This window comes from Egretta garzetta, unplaced genomic scaffold, assembly GCF_000687185.1.
Source record: "Egretta garzetta isolate BGI_Z169 unplaced genomic scaffold, ASM68718v1 scaffold188, whole genome shotgun sequence".
Lineage (NCBI taxonomy): Eukaryota > Metazoa > Chordata > Aves > Pelecaniformes > Ardeidae > Egretta > Egretta garzetta.
The window spans coordinates 3,778,288-3,800,602 of NW_009260622.1; the positions used below are offsets into that span (position 1 = coordinate 3,778,288).

General features: G+C 38.3%; 1 protein-coding gene across 4 annotated transcripts in view; it reads right to left on the bottom strand.

The window, feature by feature from the left end:
* Window positions 1–506: 506 nt before the first annotated feature.
* SLC9A8 (solute carrier family 9 member A8) overlaps window positions 507–22,315 on the bottom strand; it is a 31,644-nt gene continuing 9,835 nt past the window's right edge. Inside the window, exons 3-16 of one of the 4 annotated variants that reach the window (XR_004842830.1) lie at window positions 21,931–21,989; window positions 17,567–17,650; window positions 16,537–16,638; window positions 15,786–15,820; window positions 14,846–14,989; window positions 13,415–13,553; window positions 11,438–11,549; window positions 8,512–8,628; window positions 6,904–6,986; window positions 5,019–5,130; window positions 4,554–4,774; window positions 3,312–3,458; window positions 1,342–2,060; window positions 507–822 (exon numbers count right to left, since the gene is read on the bottom strand). Coding sequence is in view for 2 of the 4 variants with exons in the window: in XM_035900885.1 (XP_035756778.1) it covers window positions 1,953–2,060; window positions 3,312–3,458; window positions 4,554–4,774; window positions 5,019–5,130; window positions 6,904–6,986; window positions 8,512–8,628; window positions 11,438–11,549; window positions 13,415–13,553; window positions 14,846–14,989; window positions 15,786–15,820; window positions 16,537–16,638; window positions 17,567–17,650; window positions 21,931–21,989 (1,463 nt within the window). In the remaining 2 variants the exon portion in view is untranslated. Of the gene's footprint in view, window positions 2,061–3,311; window positions 3,459–4,553; window positions 4,775–5,018; window positions 5,131–6,903; window positions 6,987–8,511; window positions 8,629–11,437; window positions 11,550–13,414; window positions 13,554–14,845; window positions 14,990–15,785; window positions 15,821–16,536; window positions 16,639–17,566; window positions 17,651–21,930; window positions 21,990–22,315 lie in introns of all 4 variants that reach the window. The other 3 variants (XR_004842829.1, XM_035900885.1, XM_035900886.1) reach the window with 3 other exon arrangements.

A 22,315-nucleotide genomic window follows, 5' to 3' on the forward strand; every position in this document is an offset into this window, starting at 1 on the left:
TTACTGCTCGGGCAACCTATCTCACCAGAATAACAATAGAAATTAGAGGCTATTTTATATTTCAGCATGACTATGGCGTAACACTGAGCCCAGTGTAATAGCATCTAGATCAATGTACAACTTCAGTGACAAGAGAAGCTCCCAGAGACCTTCCAGCCAGCTCCTGGGCTTAATGTTCAAGTTGGGAAACTGAGTGAGATGGATGGGTAACTAAAATGTAATTAAGTCTGCTGTTACCTAGAAGGGTGATTTTTTTTTTTTTTTAATACAGATCCTCTCCCTCAGGATAAAGCAAGCACCGATAGCTTTCTGGTCAACACCAGAAGCTGCGTCCATGCCCCATTCAGACTCCCACCAGCGCGTGTTTCAGCTCTGGGAACAGCAGAGAGCAGCTCTTTGAACTACCAGGGAGGGGGAAAAAAGGGGAGAAGGCAGTCCTGTATCAAGATGTGTTATTTTGGAAAAACTGCTCAGGCAACACAGGTTTAGATTCTAAATACATCCTTGAACTTTTATTCCTCCCAGCAGGTAAGCGGTGGATTAAAAACCTTAGTAGCAAAACCAGACTAAAAATTTAAGTCTCACACTTTCAGAAACAAACGTGCACTTGCATGTGAGATTTACATGCAGAACTACACAGTTCAACAGCGAATATGCAAATGACTAATGAGGAATTTGGGTCGGCAGCGAGCACGAACTGCTGCACATGTAACCATGGCAAATGTGCAACAAACACCGCCCGTCCGTTGAGGTGTGTGCCATTTTGAGCAAACGGAGGAGGCCACGTGGAAAAAGTGAAACGATACCGCTGATTTTGAAACGCTGTTAAGCAAGAAGAGGAAAATCACATTAACAAACAGGACAGCTTAAGGAAAGCTGTCTGGCACTTCCCAACCGAGGCTGCTGCAGCAATGTGCGATATTAACCTTTCTGTACCTGGATTAGATTTTGTAGACTCTTCTTCTCCATGTACACATTTAGTTCAGCAAGCAAAGGATACGTAAAATGCTGCTTTTGCTTCCACTAGAACTTAAAAATTCCACTAGTGAATTCTGGAGTGTTAGGAATACTTTATGAATTAGGCAAAACAAAAGCTGCGGTTTTCTAAGATTTGAAGCCAAAGTGCCAGCAAGGAGCAACTGCCAATTACAGCAACCCAACTGCAACTGGCTTTAGCCAAAGAAAAAAAACCCCACATTAAAACTTGAATTTCAAACGCAGTTCTGTATTGCGTCATACACTCCCCCAAGCCATGCTATCAGTACTGTCAATTAGGTACTTCAGTATAAAAAAAAATCCCATAAAATAGAAATCAAGATTTTTTTAAAATGACAAAGCCACCAGTTTTCAGAGGCGCTTCCTTGTACGTGCAACATCTGCTTTTGTCAAGGTATGCATCTTCTCCAGATTCATAATGTGCAAATCCCATAAATTATAGATTTATTCCAGTCAGATTCCCTTACTAGTGCTGAAACAAATTCACAGTATAAACTGTCAAGACTCTCCATGCTGTGAATGAACATATATATAAAAAAAGTAAAGTGCAATTCATTCTGTTTTGCAGAGTCATACAATGGCTCTGTACTTCAGCATATGTTTACAGCAGATTTCATAAAAGGAAGAAGACACCCCCCCCCTCCTTAAACAATGTTATCATTTCATGGCAGATGTTTCTGCTTTTCAATAGGCTGCCTGAAATTTGCTATGCTCTAAAATCTGAACAAAAGGTTCTTCGTTCAGTCCAGTGTCTGACGCTTATGGGTTTCCATCACTGACAAGTAATACCAAGCGCAGCAGGTCTGCGGTGTTACACCTAAACACGCAGCACAAGACATGCCTGAAACCAGAAAGTTCTTTCTTAGCTTTCCAGCTTTTGTCAGTCAGACTCTTGATACTTAAATCCTCTTTCTAAGGCTCTAATGATAAACTCCTTGCACTCCTGCCCCGGTTTGCTATAGTAGCTCTTGTTCATCGTCTTCAGATCCTGAGGGTCCTTGTCGTACCTCCTCGTACCATTTGTTTGTGAGGGTTTTCATCTGTATGCGCCCATGATGCAAGTCCTAAGGCAAAAGCAAACCACAGCAGTTTCTTAGCTCCAACTCTGCTTGTGTGTTAGAGCAAAAGTGAAAGGCTAGTTTAACATATTCCTGAGGAAATAATCCCCTCCTGGTCTCTAAGCACGCAAAACAATTCAGTTTCCTACAAGAAAATATTTATCAGTCATTCAATCAGTAATTTTTTCCATGGATGATATCTTTGATGACAGGTATTTTTACCTGTGTTTTCTAGACAGTCCTGCTCTGTGGGTTTCAACAATCCTAATGCTGTCTGGATGGCCTGGCTTTGAATCTCGCTCCTCTCTATGTGTTCCCAGGGACAGTGGGAAGCTTGAGGCCTGCTTTGCTGATTCACATACTTATTGTTCTAGCCTTTGGTTGCAATCTGGATGGCAGCCTGTGCTTTTGGCTACCAACTACGAATCAGATGCTTACTCTGGTTTCTTCATTCCTTTTTGGTTTTGCAAAAAATGCTGTTAGCTTTTGTGGGAAAGTTGAAAAGAAAGGTACAAAACAAGAGGAAAAATAGTACGTTTGTGCAGGCTAGGAAGATGGAATGTGCACACTTTACACAAAATTATCAGCTCCACAGCAAAAATGCTTAATTCTATGGCAAATTGGAAAACCAGTGAATTATACAGCCAAGAAGTCTCAGGTTTCTGAGGTGTAGAGTGGAACTGGCATAATATTTACATCTCTCAGAGCCATTCAGTGTTAAGTTACATGTTCAGTCAGGTGTCATTTTGCTTTTACAGGTTCAAAGTCTTTGTCTCCCAGGTGGAGAAGTCCTAAAAGCAAAGGCCGCAATTCTGGTGCATATTTCCAAGATAAAAACTGCATTCTGCAGAAAAATCAACTCCAGAATTCACAGGACCATGTACAGTAACGGTCAGAAACTTTGTGATAGCACTTTAAAAACTCTGCACGAGTGGCAGCAGCTTTTCTAGCAGCAGCAGTAACTCCTGATACTCTTCGTGGTACTCTGCAAGATTAAAGGCGAGTTCAATAAATCCATACACCTTTTAAAGTTTAATTGTGGTAGCCCTGAGAGATGCTCATTTAATCCAACCTGCAATTTTACAGTGCAGCTTTTCATTACAGCTGCTCTACATATGCACAAGTAATATATTAGATGGCTCACTGTTCCTAATGTAGAAGTTGCATGGCTACACTACGAGCCTTGCATGGTACAGAGTGAAATGACAACCAACACCACCACAGTTTCTTTTCTTCAAGAAAACAAGACAGACTTACTTCTTGTGTGAGTCTTCTGGTGAAGAAAGGATTCAAATACTTGGCATCAAACCACATAAACCCTTTGAGGTCCTGGCGTTTTATGTACTGGGCTTCGTATTCCTCCTCTGTAAGCTCTGATAAATGTTCAGATTCTATGGTATTTCCCTAGAAAGATCACAAATATTGGAATAACCTGAGAAATGTGGCAGTCATCCCTCCAGCTTGCTTCAGCCCCCTGCTCTGTGCTCTCCCTTCTCACAACCCACTCCTTGGCTGGAACAACATGGAAATTACCAGCCCAGCCTACCAGGGCTAATGGCTGTATGAATCTGTCCAGCTGTTGATTCCCAGAGCCACTTAGCTCCCCTTTTCATCCTGAAAGGTAAAATACCTCAAACGTTCCATATTTTGTATTGTTACTATTGCTGAGAATAGATTTCTAGTGTGCAGGTTTCCTCTTGTGAGCTGGACAATGATTTTATCCAGCAAGCAACACTAATGTCATTGTCTGACTGAAAACAAGTCCTGTATCAAAACATGCCCTGTCCCTGTGCTCTTCCTATACATGCCTCCCTATGTAGACAGAGTAAGATAATTCTGAAAACTGGAAGCTTTTTGAAACTTCTTGCCAAGAGGAGCTGTTCTTCAGATCCTACAGAACGCTTCCCTGCATGTATTGTTTGATGATTTGGGGAAAACCAGGCAAATGCTCCGGGATACTTTGTTTACTCCAGCCTTTTGCACATGGGGTTTCAGACTGGCTGTTAAGTTTTCTTCAATACTCTCCCTTAGCCAGAAATTGCTTTAAAATAAAACCCAGTCAGAGGGGTGCTGTTGTTATCGCATTTTCATGGCCTTTGCTTTGACTTTTTCAAAATAATTCCCATCTGCCTTTTATGATTAATTCATGACTCACACTGTACTAGCTACTTTCCCTCTGCATATGACTCAATCCTGTATCATCTGCTTCATGCTTTTGCAGGGGTTACTTTAATTTGTATGGATCAATTTATAATTAGATCGAGTTAAGAGATTATTTCTCCTCCCTCTGTCCAGTTATTTTGTGTAAACACTAACCAAGCTTTGTCTTTGGAATATTTTAAAATTATATTGCTTGGCTTTTTCCTACCACCTTGGCTTTTTCCATTGCTTTCATTTTACTTTTTAGTAAAAAATAATATACTAGTCTTGGAAAATGTAAAAATTAAAAAAAAAAAAAAAAAAAATCAGTGATCCTCTGAATAAAAAACCCAAACAAACCATCTTCTCTGTCTTGCTAAGATTAATGTCCTTCTTGTTCCTCTTGCGTGCTTTGGAGTCCTCAATGTCAATCAGTCTGATGAGGGGCATGGTTCCTCCTCCCAGCAGCAAAATTGTGAACAATACTATGATGATTGTTGTTGTCCCAATGAGCTGCCGCTTCTCTATTGGTTCCAAGCCCAAATGGAGGCTGAGAGCATAGGGAATTGCACCACGTAAACCTTATCAGAGAGAACAGTAAATAAACAACGAGTGAATCGACAGCCACACTGGTCCTCAGCACCCTGATAACTCAACTCAAGGGGGAAAGAAAACGTTATCTATTGCCCTTAGGTTCGAAAGCAGTACAAACGTTCAGCCGACTTTTGCTCCACTGATGGAAAACGAGTTCTTCCCAGAGTAGCCCACACAATGAAAAAGATAAAACATTTTTTCCAGTTCTCCATACTTCAGGCTTTAACTTACCACTAAACCACATGATAAACATCATTTTGGGGGTGATTTTATGATCACGGAAAAAGTTGAGTAAGTAGGAAAGCGGGAAAATATTCACTGCTCTACCAAACAGAACAAGTACCTGAAAAACAGAAATAAAAGCAAAAGACCATTTGATGTGTTATATATTCACGCAGGCCCCAGTTGCATCTGGTTTGTACAAGGTAAGGTGAATATGCTCTTTTTGCTCACAAGTCTTGCAAGCAGGTGGGCTGCTAATCTAACATAAAGAAATCTCTCAGCATAGGTCAATGTGGAATTTAACTTTTTAAACATTTTGTCTGCTTAGCTGAAACTAAGCCAGACTTGTCACTGACAGAGCCCAGGCACTACTTTACTTTACTTGTAATAAATAAATGAGACTCAAGAGGCATTCCAGGGAGACCAAGAATTACTTTGGGTAAAAGTTCTCCTCACTTCAGTTCCTTTAATCATTCCTTTGGCCCAGCAGCTAAGAGGCAACAAGATATTTCTATTGTCTCCCCACGGACCAGTTCCTCAGAGAAAAAGGCCAGAAGCCAAACAAACATCATTGTAATCCAGTTCCTCAACACTTCCTTGGGTATGGTTGTAAAATGTACCACACAATGAAGGAACGTTTTGAGAGGGGAAAAAAAGAAGTACTATTGATTTAATGGCAGACTAGTAACAAATACAGTGAGAACTTAAACTCAGAAAAGCAAAGGTTTTCACAATGGCATTGCTTTTAAGCTCCACTACAAACAGACCTTGATAAGGTAAATATTCTAGACTTAGTCAGCAGGATCCTTGAAGGGCTGTGCTGTTTTCCTTTCTGAATCACCCCAAAACTACACAATTTGCATTACCCCTGTGAGGGCAATGCTACATAGAAGGAAGTGTCACACCTTAGACATATATTAGATAAGGAAGTTGGGTGTAACACAGTGAGAGCAGTTCCCCATGCTGATAGCACTATCTGTAAGTTGTAGATAATTCTTCCCTTGAACTATGGACTAAAATATGCTAGTATACATTGCTGTAAGCAACTGGAAATGGATTCACATTTCCCTCTTTTGGCTCTGCAAAAGAGAACATGTCTACATGTCTCGACATAGAAGATGTCTATATTGAACAGTTATAATAGCAATAGATGTAGGTAACCCCCATGTGAAACATAATTCACAATTAGTACTAGTAATTATGTAGTGCCACTACATAGAGCTACGCTGAAGTACAGAAAGAAAAAGAATTAAGAATGGAGTCAAAGAATGAATACACATTGGAGAAGGTTTGAGTAAGGATTTCCTCTGAAGAAGGTGAGCTCAGAGTGAAGAAGTGAGGTATGGACTGAATTGGTTTATGTAAACACAAGAGAGAAAGACTCAAAACCCATAGTCCCGGAGAGATGAAACGGAGCAGAGTTTGATATTAGCTTGCACTGTACTTTCTACAAACTGCCCATTCACGCAAATCGTTCATATGAAGCTAAAGATATGTTAGAACTCAGGATTGTTTTTTGGTAAAATACCTGCTGGAATAAAGTGGCATGTATAATAATCCCAACTTCTTTTGAGATTAATAACTCTAATAGGGTCAAAACAAGCAAGGTTCTTTTCCTTGTTTTTAATAATCTTATACAGAAGGGCTTCAAAATAACAGCAAACTGGAATTCCTTAAAGAAGACTGATGTATTTGTACACCAAAGTGCTGAGAACAATAATTTCATGCTATTAGTGAGAGTTAACTTTGTGCAATATATAAAACTATGAAAGTATTTTCATAAAAAACTGTAAAACATAACAACTATTCTAAAATATTTTAAATGTAAGGTTTTTTCCCACTCCCCAATACCAAACCCACATCCAAACAAGTATGGAAGAAAGTAAATACCTACTATGCACCAGATGACAAAGGACATTTCGAACTTGTGAGGAAAACTAAAAATTGACAGGCCAAGAAATGCAAAGACACACGTTTCTGAAAAAGAGAAATCACATCTTAAATAAAAACTCTATAAAACCTTTTCTACTCTTATTTTAAGTTACTACATACAGTACATTACACAATATTTCCTGACTTTTGAATGCACAAAATAGGCACAAATGCCATTATGCAAAAGCCAGATTCTTCCACTCTGTCAGTGGACAGCACCTTAGCCTGCGTGTGTAGGCTTTTGTCAGCTGTAAATTACTGCTGAGTATGAACAACAGTAGCAAAACCTTGTTCTAAAGACTGAGGAATTTTTTACTTGAGGAATATAGGACGAGCCGCAGAACACAAGCTACAGGAGCGACTGCTAACAACTTCTGTGGCTCTGATTCAGATTCTATATAAAACTGAAATGTCAGGCACAATCTCATATATTGCAAGTTGAACACTATCATAAAGTATTCAATTCATTAAATTCTTATAAATGGCAGCAGTTCATGACTTTCTTTGTAATAAAATACTGCACTATACGATCTATCAACCCTTGTAGATTCTAACAACCTCTAGAAGTGATGTTTGCAAATCTGAAATAGTACCACCCCTGCACAATGACTTCAGTAATCCAAACATTTTACTTTACCATCAGAGAATCAGAGAGTCAAGATGTTTCATCAGTTCACTGCTGCCCTAGCAAGGTAGGTTCCTTATCATAAAAGCAGTTAAAAACAGCACGGTTTTGGACAGACAGCAGCAACACCCGAGTTACTGCAGCACAAGACATTGCTTGGTCATGCTTTGGGTTCTGGCTACTTACATTTGCATGTTCAAAACCTGCTGCAAACATGTACAAAATTGCACAGTATCTTAAATAACTCCTTTACAGTGACTTGAATGAAAAACGTGCTTTTTTAGCATTTGTAATAGGTTAAGACCAAACCCTGATGAGCTACTGGTGCTCAGGTAATGAGCGGTTAAATTTAGCTTGCAGCAAGGCCGCTCCCTGACCATGTTCCAAATGCATCTTCCTGCAAATACGGAACACATTCATGCCATCCCCTAGAAAACAGGGATATATTTGTAATACAGAAGCATGTAATTTTTTTGAAAGTTTGGCTTGTAAAAGGAAATGGAAAGGCTATGGGACTCTGAGCTGCTTGTACCACTACTTCCAAAAACAATAACTCAATTTGTGAAGCTATTATTTTGCAAGTAGCTTTTTATATCCAAAACCATTTTTAAAAATACCGCTAAAAATCCATCTCCTAAAACTAAAAATAGACCAGAGGAATATAGGAGTCCGAGATGTCTATTTGGTTATCAATCTTGTGGCAGATCTTAGCAGGAGCCTGCAGGATGGGAGAGAGACATTTACTGTATTTTTTATCCAGTATGGCAGGAAAGGTGACTTTTGACTGTCTTCCAGCCTCCACTATTAGGAATTCTTCTCTTAGACATGTACCACTGATGTACAAATGGCTAGAAGAAAATTGACACCTCTGCTGCTCCCATCAGAATCACCATTTCAGGCAAATAGATTTTTAAATATTAGATATTAATAGTAGGTAACACCTACCGCACATGAAAGCAACAGTTCTCAGCGTCTGCTGCATTAAAATCTGTGTAACCGGGGACAAGTTATGGTGTGTATAGTGAGACATCACAATGCCAGAGAAGAGGATTGCCATGATACCTGTAGATAAAAACGTAGCAGTCAACAGAAGAATAGCTTGCACTCTGCAAATATTTGTGTTTATAGTCCTCACTAATGCAAAAGCTTATGAAGCAATAAGCGGGGTTTCTATTACCATTGTTATTCATACTGGTCTCATTCCACTGACCACATTAAATAAATAGGAGGTCCAGTATAGGTCACTTGCAAGCTAGAATAAATCCCTGTTATGTGATGTTTTCCCATAAAAGTGAGGGAAATAAAAAGCCAATTCTTGAGCATTTTTCCTGCTCCTCACTCTCCTAATAGGTAGAGAGGTAAGATCAAAAGAAGAATAAAACCAATTTGAGAACAGCAGGGCTAGAGAACCGTACGATTCAGTTCTCCCATGAAGCGTGTCATTCTTTCCTACCTGCTGATCAGCCAGGCCCAATCACTCCACAAGAAGTAGAATGAGAACAACAGGGCATGGATGTGAATCCACTCCAGTATGGTGCACCACATCTAATACCATAAAAAATTAAAGATGAATAGCACACATGGGTGTACCCCTGATTTTCTATCAATCTGAGAATCAGAAAAGCTATTGAGACTTGAGAATTCAGGGCAAAAATTACCTTTGTAGAAATCATAGAATCATTTAGGTTGGAAAAGACCTTTAAGATCATCAAGTCCAACTGTAAGGAAGGTACAGCCTGATACGTAGGGCCAACAAGGAATGCTGCTGTGCAGAACATCCCTTGCCTTCAGCAGAAAGGGTCACTAAACCATCTGCTCTAAGTTACTACAAAGATTAATCTCAGCTATCAACTATGGGATAAGCCACCAAATTTTCCATTATAGAGTTCAGTTGCTCTAACGACATGCACAGCTTAGACAGAGGTACAGCAACTGATATCACAGACCAGAACAGCTACCTCAGATTTGACTGTATTTCACAAATTTTTGATTTGTGTTAGGGATTTTTTCCATCTACCCTGCTTCCCAGCTCTTTATTTATGGGAAGAATCTGCATTTCAACCTATTTTGCTAACTGCTCAACACATATCACAGACACTGCCAGTTGTTCACTGTTCATAGGGAAATGGGTATCTTAAAGGAAGTTTTAAGCGTTTCTACAGCTGCTGCGTAGACTTACACCTGCAAAGGATGTCATTTGAGATGATGGTTAGGATTGTGGAAAAATTTAGCAGTCCACTTGAAGAACAACTACAGTAATCCTTGTGAGGAAATAACCGACCAAAATTGACAACATAACCCAAAAGAAATCAACTGCAACGTGGAACTTGAGAGCACAGGATGCCATGTGGGAGTACACCTGCTATGCCCAAAACTAGGGAAGTTCAAAAGACGAGAAGTACTTGCTACGTGCCCAGGAGTGGCCCAGATGAACTCAACCGGAAGGATTACAATAGCTGAGGTACTGTCAAAAGTCCTTTGTCTGAAACACAGAGGTGACCTGACTAAGGTCATTCAAAGTTTATATTTCTTGAGAAGTCATTCTTAAGGCACTTGAGCCAATTAGAGAGGTTTTCTTTACAAATAAAATGACAAAGAACCTCTATCATCCTGAGAGTAACTAACTAGGAATCTTACTGTAAATTCTTTTTCATTGTATACCCACAAACAGATGTCTTGGTTATATAATGCAATGGCACTGTAATTCTGTAGTATTTTATATTAATGAGCAATATAAATTAGAAATAGAAAAGGCCACGTGCTGAGACCCTCCAGAATAATCTTCTCACATGGCAAAACTTGTTTTTACACCAATACAAATATTTTAACATATGAAACTGCTTGCTCAGGTTTCAATGTAATTTCATTCCCCGACATCTGTGTTGGCCTATACACACACACAGAGTAGATCTGGATGCAAGTGGGCAGAATGGAATGTTTGCATTAGATTATACATCTTGATTGTGTAAGTACCATGATTATAGATCACATCATATATATAAAAAAACACAACTTCACTGACATCAGTGAAGTTATGCTGATACACACTGCTACAGATCCATTCCAAAATATTCACATTAGCTCACATGTACATTTTCAGAAAGTCTGATTTCATACCTGCAGCTCATTTACAAGAAATCTAGTCCTCCTACTGCTCACAAACTTGTAACATTCTTATGTAGTCTGAGTTGTAGAGCAAATATATCTTTTAATGCACTTAAAACTTAAAAAAACCAAGGAAAAAAAGAAAAGAACCAAGCAGATTTCCTAGCTATCTGAATTATATTAACTGTTGCATCCCTTCCCGCTTTCCTTTGAGAAAGGAGACAAGAAGCTAATTGCCTTCAAAACCACTTAAATCAGCAAAGGTCAGAGACATTGGGCATCCAACAGACCCGGGCCTTGTCTTTGTACTTGGTTCTATAGAATGAAAGAATTTCATCTGTAAGCCTCTTCTCGTGGTCTTCAGAGATATAGAACACTCTCAGTGGTCTCAGCTGATTTCCCCAATGGCACTGAAGGACAGGCAGAAATGGCTATAGGATAGTAGACTGGACATTATCTAAGTTAGCTGACGTGGTGAGATCTACAGCGTACAGCTGAAATTTTAGTTCTGTGATAGGCAGAGGTAAGTGGGGAGAATACTAGAATTTACACTGGCTAACTAATGCTTATGAAAACTGCAATTACCTTTTCTATACTTTTATAACATGAAGTAGAGAGTAAGTGTTTCTTTAAAGTGAGTCAAAGTTAAAAGTAAGAGCACAGGTTAAATGAGAAAACATGTAAAAAACATGGGCCTTCAGACACAAATAATACCTACTCCCTAAATTTATCAAAGAAACTTGCAGATACTCATTTTGCTACGCACCTGAGAGTGAGATACCTTCTGCAAGTCCGTAAGGAAGGTAAGCGAAGATAATCATCATCCCAAACTCTAGGGAGGGTGTCTTCCTTAAATCAATGTGCTTTAGCACGTACACATGAAAATGTTACGGAAAAAGTAAATAAAAAAAAAAAATTGACAAAAAATTCAAATCTGTGTCATTCCATTACAAAACAATGATTATGCTTAATGTACTCAGCTACTGAATAGCTAATAAAGTCTACACATTGGCCTTTGACTCAAGCATGGAGAGATTAATAATTTCTTACGAGGAGTGTTTCTTACAGAAGCTACTGCTGGTAGAAATCTATCAGAATGGACAGCCTAGAGACAGCAAAGATCTGGTACTGATGTACCTATACAATACTGATAACGACGTAACAAGCTGTTTGTTTGGATCTAGAAGGGCCATTTCCTTACACGTTCAGTCTTTGAAATCTCTGCTCCAAAATTATTGCAGCAAATCCACAGAGAATCATTAAATAGTAAAGGCTTTTCTAAAAATAGGGGAAAGCTATGAAACAGCAAATTAAAAGTAAAATAGCTCTCATTTATGTTTTAACAAAAATAACATCCTTTTGATACGCAAGGTATTTAAAACTTACTTTACATTTGTAATCATAAACGTGGACATTTGTTCAGGGCTGCAAATTCTGCTTTGCATGTCATGCACAGTTCTGCAGCACAGCTGCCAAGTACAAGTAGATTTTGTCTCAGACATCATTATTTGCCACATGAAGCATGTGAGCAATCTCCTCTGTTCAGTCACTAGACTTCTAGTTACTTTCAAATGGATATGACAGATCTGCAGTAATATTAAGAGTGAGGAATAGTCCTTCAATCACATCCTTGCCTTAATGCTTAAAATACTCCATTTACCACTTACTCCACTTTGTTAAAATTCAGAGGATGCCTGTGACATGAAAGTTCACATTCCTCCTGGGTCATGAACCAGCAATAACCTTCAATTATATCTGCTGGCAACTAATAAGAGATGTCCTTTGCTGCACTGAATTTTGCATGCTTAGGGTAAATCCAATACTTTGAGGCACAAATAACTGTAACGGGGCAAATAAGCTGCTTTTCTCTTTGTCTTAGTATCATTTAGATATCAGTGAAAGAAGTGTTGAACATCTGTCTCCCTCTTTTGTTGCGATATATGGAATAATTTAAAAGTTCGTGGAATCAGGCTAATGAACCAAGAGAGAAAACATGACCATATTTAATCAAACACTCTTGTTATTTACAAACAAAGTGCTTAACAGTATGTCCCAGATGACAATAAATAACTGTTGTACAAGCCTAGCACAAAAGATTACCTACAGTGAAGTCAGTGTTAAGATTAAACAAGCTCTGAAAAGTAACAAAGGTGTCTGGCTTACAACAAGCATCCTTCCTTATCTCAGCAGAGAAGCTTCTGGGTTGTTTAGCAACCAATTCAGGGAAGTGGAAGAGGCAAAATATAACTCAATGTAAATACAAATAGAACAGTATCTGTATTCAGCTGCCTGAATATGATACATAGAGACAAATGAGCTGGTCTGACTCAAAAGCCCTCGGGAAAAGCAGCTTTTTTCTTTCTTTTTAATTAACTGTTTTATGTATGTAAAAAAGGAGCCATATGCTTGTAAAAATGGATCAGTATTGAAATGGAATTAATCTATTTTGAATTTACAAAACAATTACCGTATTTTATAACACTCCAATGCACGTAATATAAGCTACTATACAGCATTTCAGACCCTAATTATGTTCATAAAAATTTGATGCAACTTTTTAATACACACCCATGCACACTAACATAAAAACAAAATAAGCATGAGAAAATCCTCAGCCAACAAAATAATATCTACTAAGAAACACCCCCTAAAAAATGCTAGAGAAGATGGGAAAGAAACATACTATTAGAATGTTGAAGTTCACCAATTTATACATGTGTATCACCAAAATTTAAAAGGATATTAATGCAGAAATAAGACCAGTAAGTGTGCCAAGTGCTGCAGAGCCAAAGAACATCTTAAGAAAGTATCCCAGCGCCTGTAGAAAGGTTTGCCATCCACTTACATCCGACATATTTTCTCTTGTTAAACCTTCTGCCGTGCTAGATATAATTACAAAAAAAAAAGTTATAAATTCTAAGCCTGGATCCAAAAATACCAAGCATCTTTTGAGAACAACAACAACAAAGACTTCCATTTCTTTGTTGCTACCACTCTTAAAAGGCTTTTACTGTGATATATATAACAAGAGGAATGTCAAAAGATGTTAAATCAAGTCTTAGTGTAATCCCCAAAGGGAAACCTAATTCTGCTAAAAATCTGGAAATCCAGCATTGCTCTGCTGAAGAATCCCCAGAATGGCATAAATAGGCTATGATAATGCCTGGTATTACAACACAATTTTCAAACTTGGAAAAGAAAACACATTTTGCAGTGGTAAAAACTCAGGGCATGAAAAAGAAAAGATGGATCATGTGACTCTCAGAGAAGAACAAATGAAGAGGAAGACCTCTCATCAAATATTTAGGTGTGGATGAGAGACAAGGGCACTGAAGAAAAACAAAGATGCTCTTAGGAGGAAAGGGGAGAAATCTCTCTGAATTTCAGGAATGTATTTCATAGAATCCCATGCAAAGATGACATAGATTCTAACTAGTGTTCCTTTTGACTGCTGTTAGCCTTCGTGGCCTGCAGTAACAGAACCACAACTCTATTAAAAGCAATTAATTCATTGAAAAATGACTCTAACTTCACTACCTTCTTCGCGTATCTGCTCCTTCTATACATTCATAGTCACATCTATTGACTTCATCAATAACATGAAGATGTATCTATTATTTTTTTTTACTCTCTCAGCCCCAAAGAATTATCATGGGCAAAAGGATAAGTATATCTGGATGTTCTTCTTCCCTGCATAGCCCCAATATAAATACAAAACTATTGCATGGATGTTGATGTATCCCCCTCCTCCCCCGCAACTGAAGTGTGACTCTGGGTATAAGCCAATGGTACAGGAGACACAGCTGCGTATTTGGCAAGGTAAATGTTTTTGTGCAAGCCTGAAAGGACACATGTTGGTTTTCTGTTGTTGGAATCCTCAGATGGAGAGAGAACTGGTGAATGTGTGGACTTAGAAAGCAATTAATTATCTGGGGTCAATGAGATGAGGCACTGAGGCAGTGGTAGAAGACATCCATTTACTGTCTTCTGCCTATGCAGTTTATGTTATGATTGCATTTAACAAAGAAGGATCATACAAAATTCAGCTTTACACCAGAAATACATGACTTGTTCCAAATGGAGATGGAAGAATTACTGTGTATCTGAATAACTAATTACCAGAAAATAACGTGGTTGCTGTTTCCATAAACACGTGTAGTTCAAATGCACTTACTTGGTCAAGACAATAGACACTGCATCATTGAGAATACTTTCGCCAAAAACCAACATGTTAAGTACAGGATCCACATTGAGGGCATTGAAAATGGCAATAGTAGCCACAGGGTCAACTGCAGATATTAAAGAGCCGAATGCAAAACTGGGAGAACACAAAACGAAAAAGAAAACTAGATGAAAGAAAAGTACGTGCCTAGTAAACTTATATGAACAACTAGTAACCAAGATGTGTTATAGTTTCTACACAGTGAAAAGTTATGCTCCCTCCCCATTCATAAGAACTTGAAGTGACAAAAAGGAAGTTTTTCTTTTTCATTTACCATTTCATTTGGTTTTTATAACAAAGAGAAAAGTTGTCATCCTCCTGGAAGAGATGCTGGAGAAATACCTATGTCCCAGCTCTCAACAGCAGCATCAATGTCTTACTCCAACTAAGTAAGAAAAAAATTTGCTATACAATAATGAAACAAACAAAAATCCCAAATAAATCAGGAATGAACTTTATTTAATGGTGGGGTGGTGAACTCCTAAAAACTTGATTAGATCCTTTGCCAAGTTCTTGAAAAATCTACATTCTGAAAAACTCATTCTGCCTTTTAAGAGAAGATTTGGACAAGGAAATTATGCCCTTATCATGTATATTAATAATACCAACTAATCAAAGTTTACATTTTTTTAATTTTATAAAGGTTGGTTAAAAAACCCAGTATCTTTCCTGTCTAGAAAAATCACTGAGCACAGAATACTATGTGGAAATAAGGGTGTAATAAAGAGGGTTTAGAAGTATTCAATTTATTTATTAGTTTCATAGACCATGTTGAATCTAAGCAATCTAAACAATAACCAGAAGAGCTGGCCAACTACAGTGCATTTCCCATATACAGTTATCTTGAAGAATGCTTCATTTCATATACTACACCATTTCCCCAAGAGCTTACCTGTCTGTCATGTTGAGTTTATAAATTACATCAGCCTGAAAGAATAGGTAAAACACAAAAAAAAAAAAAAAAAAAAAAAAAAAAAAAATCACAGTCAACTGTGTTTTTCTGCTGCTTTTAAAAAAGAAACTATTCATCAAATCCTAACTTCGTTATGATAAAAAAAACCACAGTGGTGATGTTACCCAATCTAACACTGCCCTCCAACAGTGATCTACTGCTACAATTCTGGTCACCCAAAATCAAGGAAGACCAGATGAAACTGGGACAGACACAGGTGAGTTGAGTAACTAAGGCATTCAAAGGAACAGAAATCTGAGAGGCAAGGAAGGAAGTATGGATTGTTTGGCCTACCAGAATGAAGTCTGAGAGAAAATATAATTATCTATGTCTGTATCTAATCAACGAGGAAACACCAAAGCAGAGAAGTGAAAAAATAATTGGCAGAAGAATAAGTAAGTTTAATACTGGAAATCAGAAGATGGCTCTAGAGAACACAGGTTTTGGAACAGCCTTCTAATAGGAAAATTGAGTAAGTAAAAAAAGTAAACCTCAAGTCAAGCTTTAATTGCTTTTAACATGGAGCATGCTATATCTACAGAAGGAGTTGTATAATGTTGCCTCTGTGATAGCAGAGAACTGGACTTTGTGACCCAGGAATTCACTTTCACTATGTTTGTGTGCTCTTGAAAAATGGACTTTCAAAGAGCAAGTCGGATAAACTTAAGTGCTTCAAAGCAGTTGTTCTTACCTGACCCAGGAAATAAATTCCTCCACCTACAATGAAAGCTGATATTGCAGTGCCAAATACAGAAAATAGAGTGATTGAACCGATGTTCTGAAAAAAATTACCCTGGAACACAATAATAAAGTAAGTAAATTAGTGAGAACGATCCGAGGGAAAGCTCATGTTTTGGTTTGCATCTAAATTATATTCAGATTCACAACTTTTCGATAATAAAGCCTCACTAGTTTGGTTCCAGGTACCCCAGGACATACATCCACACCATCAGCCTAGAGAGCCAGCAAATCCCTCTGATACCAAGGACAGGATGTCAGTCTGGTACCCTAACAACAAACCAATCCTCAGATGAACAGCTGGATATTCACCAGCACTTTGACACATTCCCCACCTGACAGAACTGTAAATTAATCCATCTGTTGTAGACAGGGCATGTGAAAAAGGCTTGTAAACTTCCCAGTTGCTAGTCCGTTTCTTAGGTTGTGATTTTGTATGAAAAAATCTTCAGTGTTGATACCAAGTCATGATTATTACTATCATCTGTTCCCTCTCCTGCAGCACAGCTCAAGTAGAAAGGCAGCACACAGGGAGGACCAGAGCCACTTCATCCAGGACAAGTGCTGTGAGAAATATCCATGGAAACACAGGCTCCCAGCCAAAGGGTGAAAACCCTTGTAAACATTTTCCTCCTCTTTAGCTATGGAGCAACCCCACCTTTCCCACTTCTGATCCCACTCCTTCCCATTTTGCCTCCTTCACATCAGCCCTTGTACAGCTCTGATGACACAGGAAACCTCTCCAACCAAGGAAAACAACCTCTGTGCAGTACCCAACACCCTGCCAACATTCAGTTAACAGTAACAAGCTACATGCCCTGCATTCTGGGTTGAAGAGGCTTAAATTTTGCATTCTCAATTCCCTGATGATTAATTCAATGAAATTTAATGCAATGACTCTAAACTTCATGAAGATAACCAAGAGCAGAATGTGTTCCAAACAAAACCTCAACATGTAGAATGAGCGTCTGGCAGGGGCTAACCTTGTGCAATGAATATCCAGATTCAAATATAATAGGTGGAAGCAAAAGCAGAAAAAACATATTTGGACGAAACATTTCTTCTTCCTGCAAGACAAACATGAGTACAATTTCATGGATACAATTACTGAAATAACATCAAATCTTCCAAAAAAGAAATTATTAAAAAAATACAAACAAACAAGAATGTTGGAAAATGAAAATGGCATTAATCTTTCTCCCTTCTTGTCACAAAATAAAAGACTGAAGAATAGTAAACTACTCAGAGCTGCTACTTCTATTTTGCTGTTGGGTTTTTTTTATCCAGTGATTGAAATCTATGCATCACTTATTTTAAATTACTGTCTCCAAATAAACTGCACAGAAAACAGGTTATTTATGGCAAAGGAAAAACTCTTTCTGTTTCCACAAAAAGTATTCTCATTTTATCTCACAGTCTCAAAATCTGTAAGGACTGTCAAGGAACAGTGACTTCTTGGCCACTGATTTGAACATAATCTAGGTTAACTGTGACAAAGTATGGTTTCATTAGAAAACTCATCAACTGACAAGAAGAAATCAGATCAGCATCTCAGTACACCTGCAAGTGAACAAGGCTCAAGATATATACTGCTGTTAAGAGTCTGAGGCTTGATTCTTCTTGGCGAAAGTAATCTACGCCTGTAATTTAATGATACTGTTCTGGTGGTTCTTTTTCACCATCGGAGTGATATAAATGAAACCTACTGTGAAGCAAGATGTTATTTTTTGGTGACCTTACTCTTTGTCACCTATCTCATCACTTGGCTAACCCTGCTCTGTGGAGTTTGTCCTGATTTCAGCTGGGATAGAGTTAATTTTCTTACTAGTAGCTGGCATAGCGCTGTGTTTTGGATTTAGCATGAGGATAATGTTGATAACACCTTGATGTTTGGTTGTTGTTAAGTAGCGTTTATACTAGTCAAGGACTTTTCAGCTTCCCCTGCTCTGCCAGGGGCACAAGAAGCTGGGAAGGGGCATGGCCGGGACAGCTGACCCCAACTGGCCCAAGGGCTATTCCAGACCGTATGACTGGGGGAAGAAGAAAGAAGGTGGGGACGCTGGGAGTGATAGCGTTTGTCTTCCTAAGCCACCATTACGCATGATGGAGCCCTGCTGTCCTGGGGATGGCTGAGCACCTGCCTGCCCCTGGGAAGCAGTGAATGAATTCCTTCTTTTGCTTTGCTTGCATACACAGCTTTTGCTTTCCCTGTTGAACTGCCTTTATCTCAACCCACCAGTTTTCTCACTTTTACTCTTCGACTCCCTCCCCCATCCCACCCAGGCGGGAGTGAGCAAGCGGCTGGGTGGCGCTTGGTTGCTGGCTGGGGTTAAACCACAAGAGTTGTACCCCAAACTGGCATCCTGTTTTTTTTCTGCTGGCAGACTAAGCACAGAAGGCAAATTAATCATGGCTGAATGTGCCTCTCTCTCTCTTTACCCACCAGGCTCCCTCCTGGTCCCCACAGTTCTGAATACAGCAGAACTTGTCACCTTTGTAAGCAACGATTAATTTGTTTAAATCCAGGTTAAACAGCTGATTGACTGTTCTGTTAAACACCAGCTTTCAAAAAAGAGTACTCATCTCTTTAAAGTCTCATTCCTGTCTGTACCAGCGATAATCATCTTAAAGGATTTGGGGGACTTAGAAAATAAAACTCATCCTTTATACTGAAATGCTGTAGTCCATTATTCTGCATGCACAGTTCTGTGCGTCGATGGCTAATGCTACATAGTTTCTGTCAATGCAGTAACTGCACTAGAACAAAAGAAACCCCACATACCTCATTAATTACACTGTTTAAAAGCCCCTGAAAGCAGAGCTGGACAAGGAGGTGAGAAATAATGAAAAGGAAGAACTGCATTTGTGCTGCATTGAAGCAGAGACCAGAACTTAAAACATGAGGACTGCAATTATCAGCCATGATAGCCAGCAAGAATCGCCAAGGAAGTATGAGGTGCACTAAGACTTAAGGCACAATTACAAGAAATTACTTTACAAAGTTCTTAGGGCAGGGATATGATCCAAGATTTGCTTTCTACATGGATAGAGCCTGCAGTTAAATATTCTATTTTTTTCCATATCAGATAAACAAAAATTTTCTAGTAAATTTAAAATTATTTAAAAAACATTTTATAAAGTCCATAATAATTATTGATTAGAACATTTCACGTCTGAAATTATGACAGCCAATGTTGAACCCTAAATTTTAATACAGTGAAAGTAACTTAAATAAGCAAGTAATATCATGATACCTGTGACCCTTTAGCTTAGCTGCTAACGTTAGCAATGGGATGCAGCATCCCCAGTGCCTCCCAAAATTCGACCAATGCTTACCAGCTACATAATTCACTAGCTACGATCATTTCCCGTGTTTATAGAATCAGCGCTCAAATCAGAGTACACTTTAAGCTTACTTTTTTCTTCCTACATATGTGATCGTCTCCAGATTTATTTAACCAGTAAGACGTTATTTTAAAATGCTGATTTTGTGTCTGTTTAACTGACTTTTGATTTTAAGTCAAATTCAGTTGACACAAGTCAGGAATGAAAAAAATCTTTAACTAGCATACCACCCACTATTTCTAATAAGTTAGCATGTAAAAATGAAACATCACAACATGACTCTTGAATTATGAAATTGCTTAAGTGAATGTACACAGAGTTAGTATAGTTAGTTGACAAAAAAAAGTAGTATAATATGTAATTAAAAAGCTACATCTGATTGAAAATCTATTAATTTTAATGTATTTCAACTAAGGAGAAAAAAAAATAATCTTCATTTAGGGAAATAACTGCCAAGAAATATTAAGCTGCAAGCTAGGATTAAAATTCACTACTCGGACCAAGATTTTCAGCTTGCTAATGTAAATCCTGTTTAAAACTGGAGATTCAAATCACTGTGATTTCAATCAGTTCACTGATCTAATCCTCAAACTGTTTGATCCTATGAAACAAAATCCCAATTTAAATACAGCAAGATTTTAAATTAAAGCAGGAGTAGTGAAGAGTTCATTGCTTTCATGATGTGGATAAACTGTAGGAAGCAAAATCTTTGACTTGCTGTAGACTTCACCTCTTGGAGACACTTCCACCAGGATTCTCCCTCTCTGGGGAAGCCTCTGTAACTCCACACGTGCACAGATAAGACCCCATAGCATCACACAGCAATTCAGGTCGGAGGGGACTTCTGGAGGTTTCTGATCCAAGCCCCTGCTTAAAGCAGGGCCAACTCAGAGCAACTGCAGCTGCTCATGGCTTTATCCAGCCCAGTTTTGAATATCTTTGTGGCCGGAGATCCCCACAAGCTCTCTGGTCACATGTTCCTATGTTTGGTTGCCATCACTGTTAACGTTTTCTTCCCAATACCTAAGTCTGTAAAGTACCAGGACAAGGACAACCTTCTGCACAGAAGCTTTGCCTGTATTTCCTGCTGGAAATAAAGCTCAAATCATGTTTCCATTGTCTCAGCCAGTGTGAAAAATGCTACTGCTTCAGGCACCCTGGTTTTGGCAGTCTTTCCACATGAAGCAATGGAGTACCCAAAAAACATGCCATGCCGAATGGTTGTTTTGTGAACTGTCTGTTCCTAGCACCACAGTTTGTTGCAGTTTTAAGTATAAGTAAATTAAATAAATAAGACGACTTTTAGCATAGCTTTTCTGGAGAAGTGCTCCTTCTTACCTCTGTGAAATCTATGTTAACATCTTCAGGTAAAATATGTGACTTTACAGCCTATCAAACCACTTTTTTTTTTTTCCTTCTACAAAAACACCTAAAAAATTAACTCCAAAAGGCAGAAGAGGGGTAAACACAGTCAAAAAGAAAATAAATAAATAAGATGACTTTTAGCATAGCTTTTCTGGAGAAGTGCTCCTTCTTACCTCTGTGAAATCTATGTTAACATCTTCAGGTAAAATATGTGACTTTACAGCCTATCAAACCACTTTTTTTTTTTTCCTTCTACAAAAACACCTAAAAAATTAACTCCAAAAGGCAGAAGAGGGGTAAACACAGTCAAAAAGTATACAAGACAAATAACTGAATTGCTCTATTTTTTACAGTAATGGATCCCAAAGATGTCCAGTACCTTCTTCTATTATGTCTCTAATAGGAACAGATTTGGTACTGTAAAAAGGATTACTCAGAGAAAAAAATATTGTATAAAAAAGTAAAAAGATCAGGACGTCAAATCGGTTGTATTATTAAAAAAACGCAAACTTTGGCATCAAGCATAATACACATACGTTTCTGGAAATTACATCTAAAGAAACTAATATTACAAACAGTCTTATTTTCAACATTTAGGGATTGTTCCACAATTAAAAATTAATTGCTTCAAATATACCTTCCAGTTGGCCAGCTTTTGAGCCTCTATGATTTTTATAAAAGCTCCCATAAGGATACCTAGGAAAGAATGAGATAACATTCTGAAATACTCACAAAACACATTGCTGTTTCCATTAACTGTTTATCGACTCTCAGTCAATGAAGCTTTGAAAGGGAAAAGAACGCAAAACACAAAGCAGCAAGTCTATCATTCCTAAATCACAAAACCAGGAAGTGGTTTTGGGTCCAATATGTAATGTCTTGGAAGCCATCATATATTTCTGTAGCTTCTCTACACAAAAGATTGTCATTTGGGATATCCAAATACTGAACATGCATACTGAGAGTGCTGTGTTCATTGGTTCATAAGGCTAACAGGTTTAACTACTCAAAACCACTCCTCA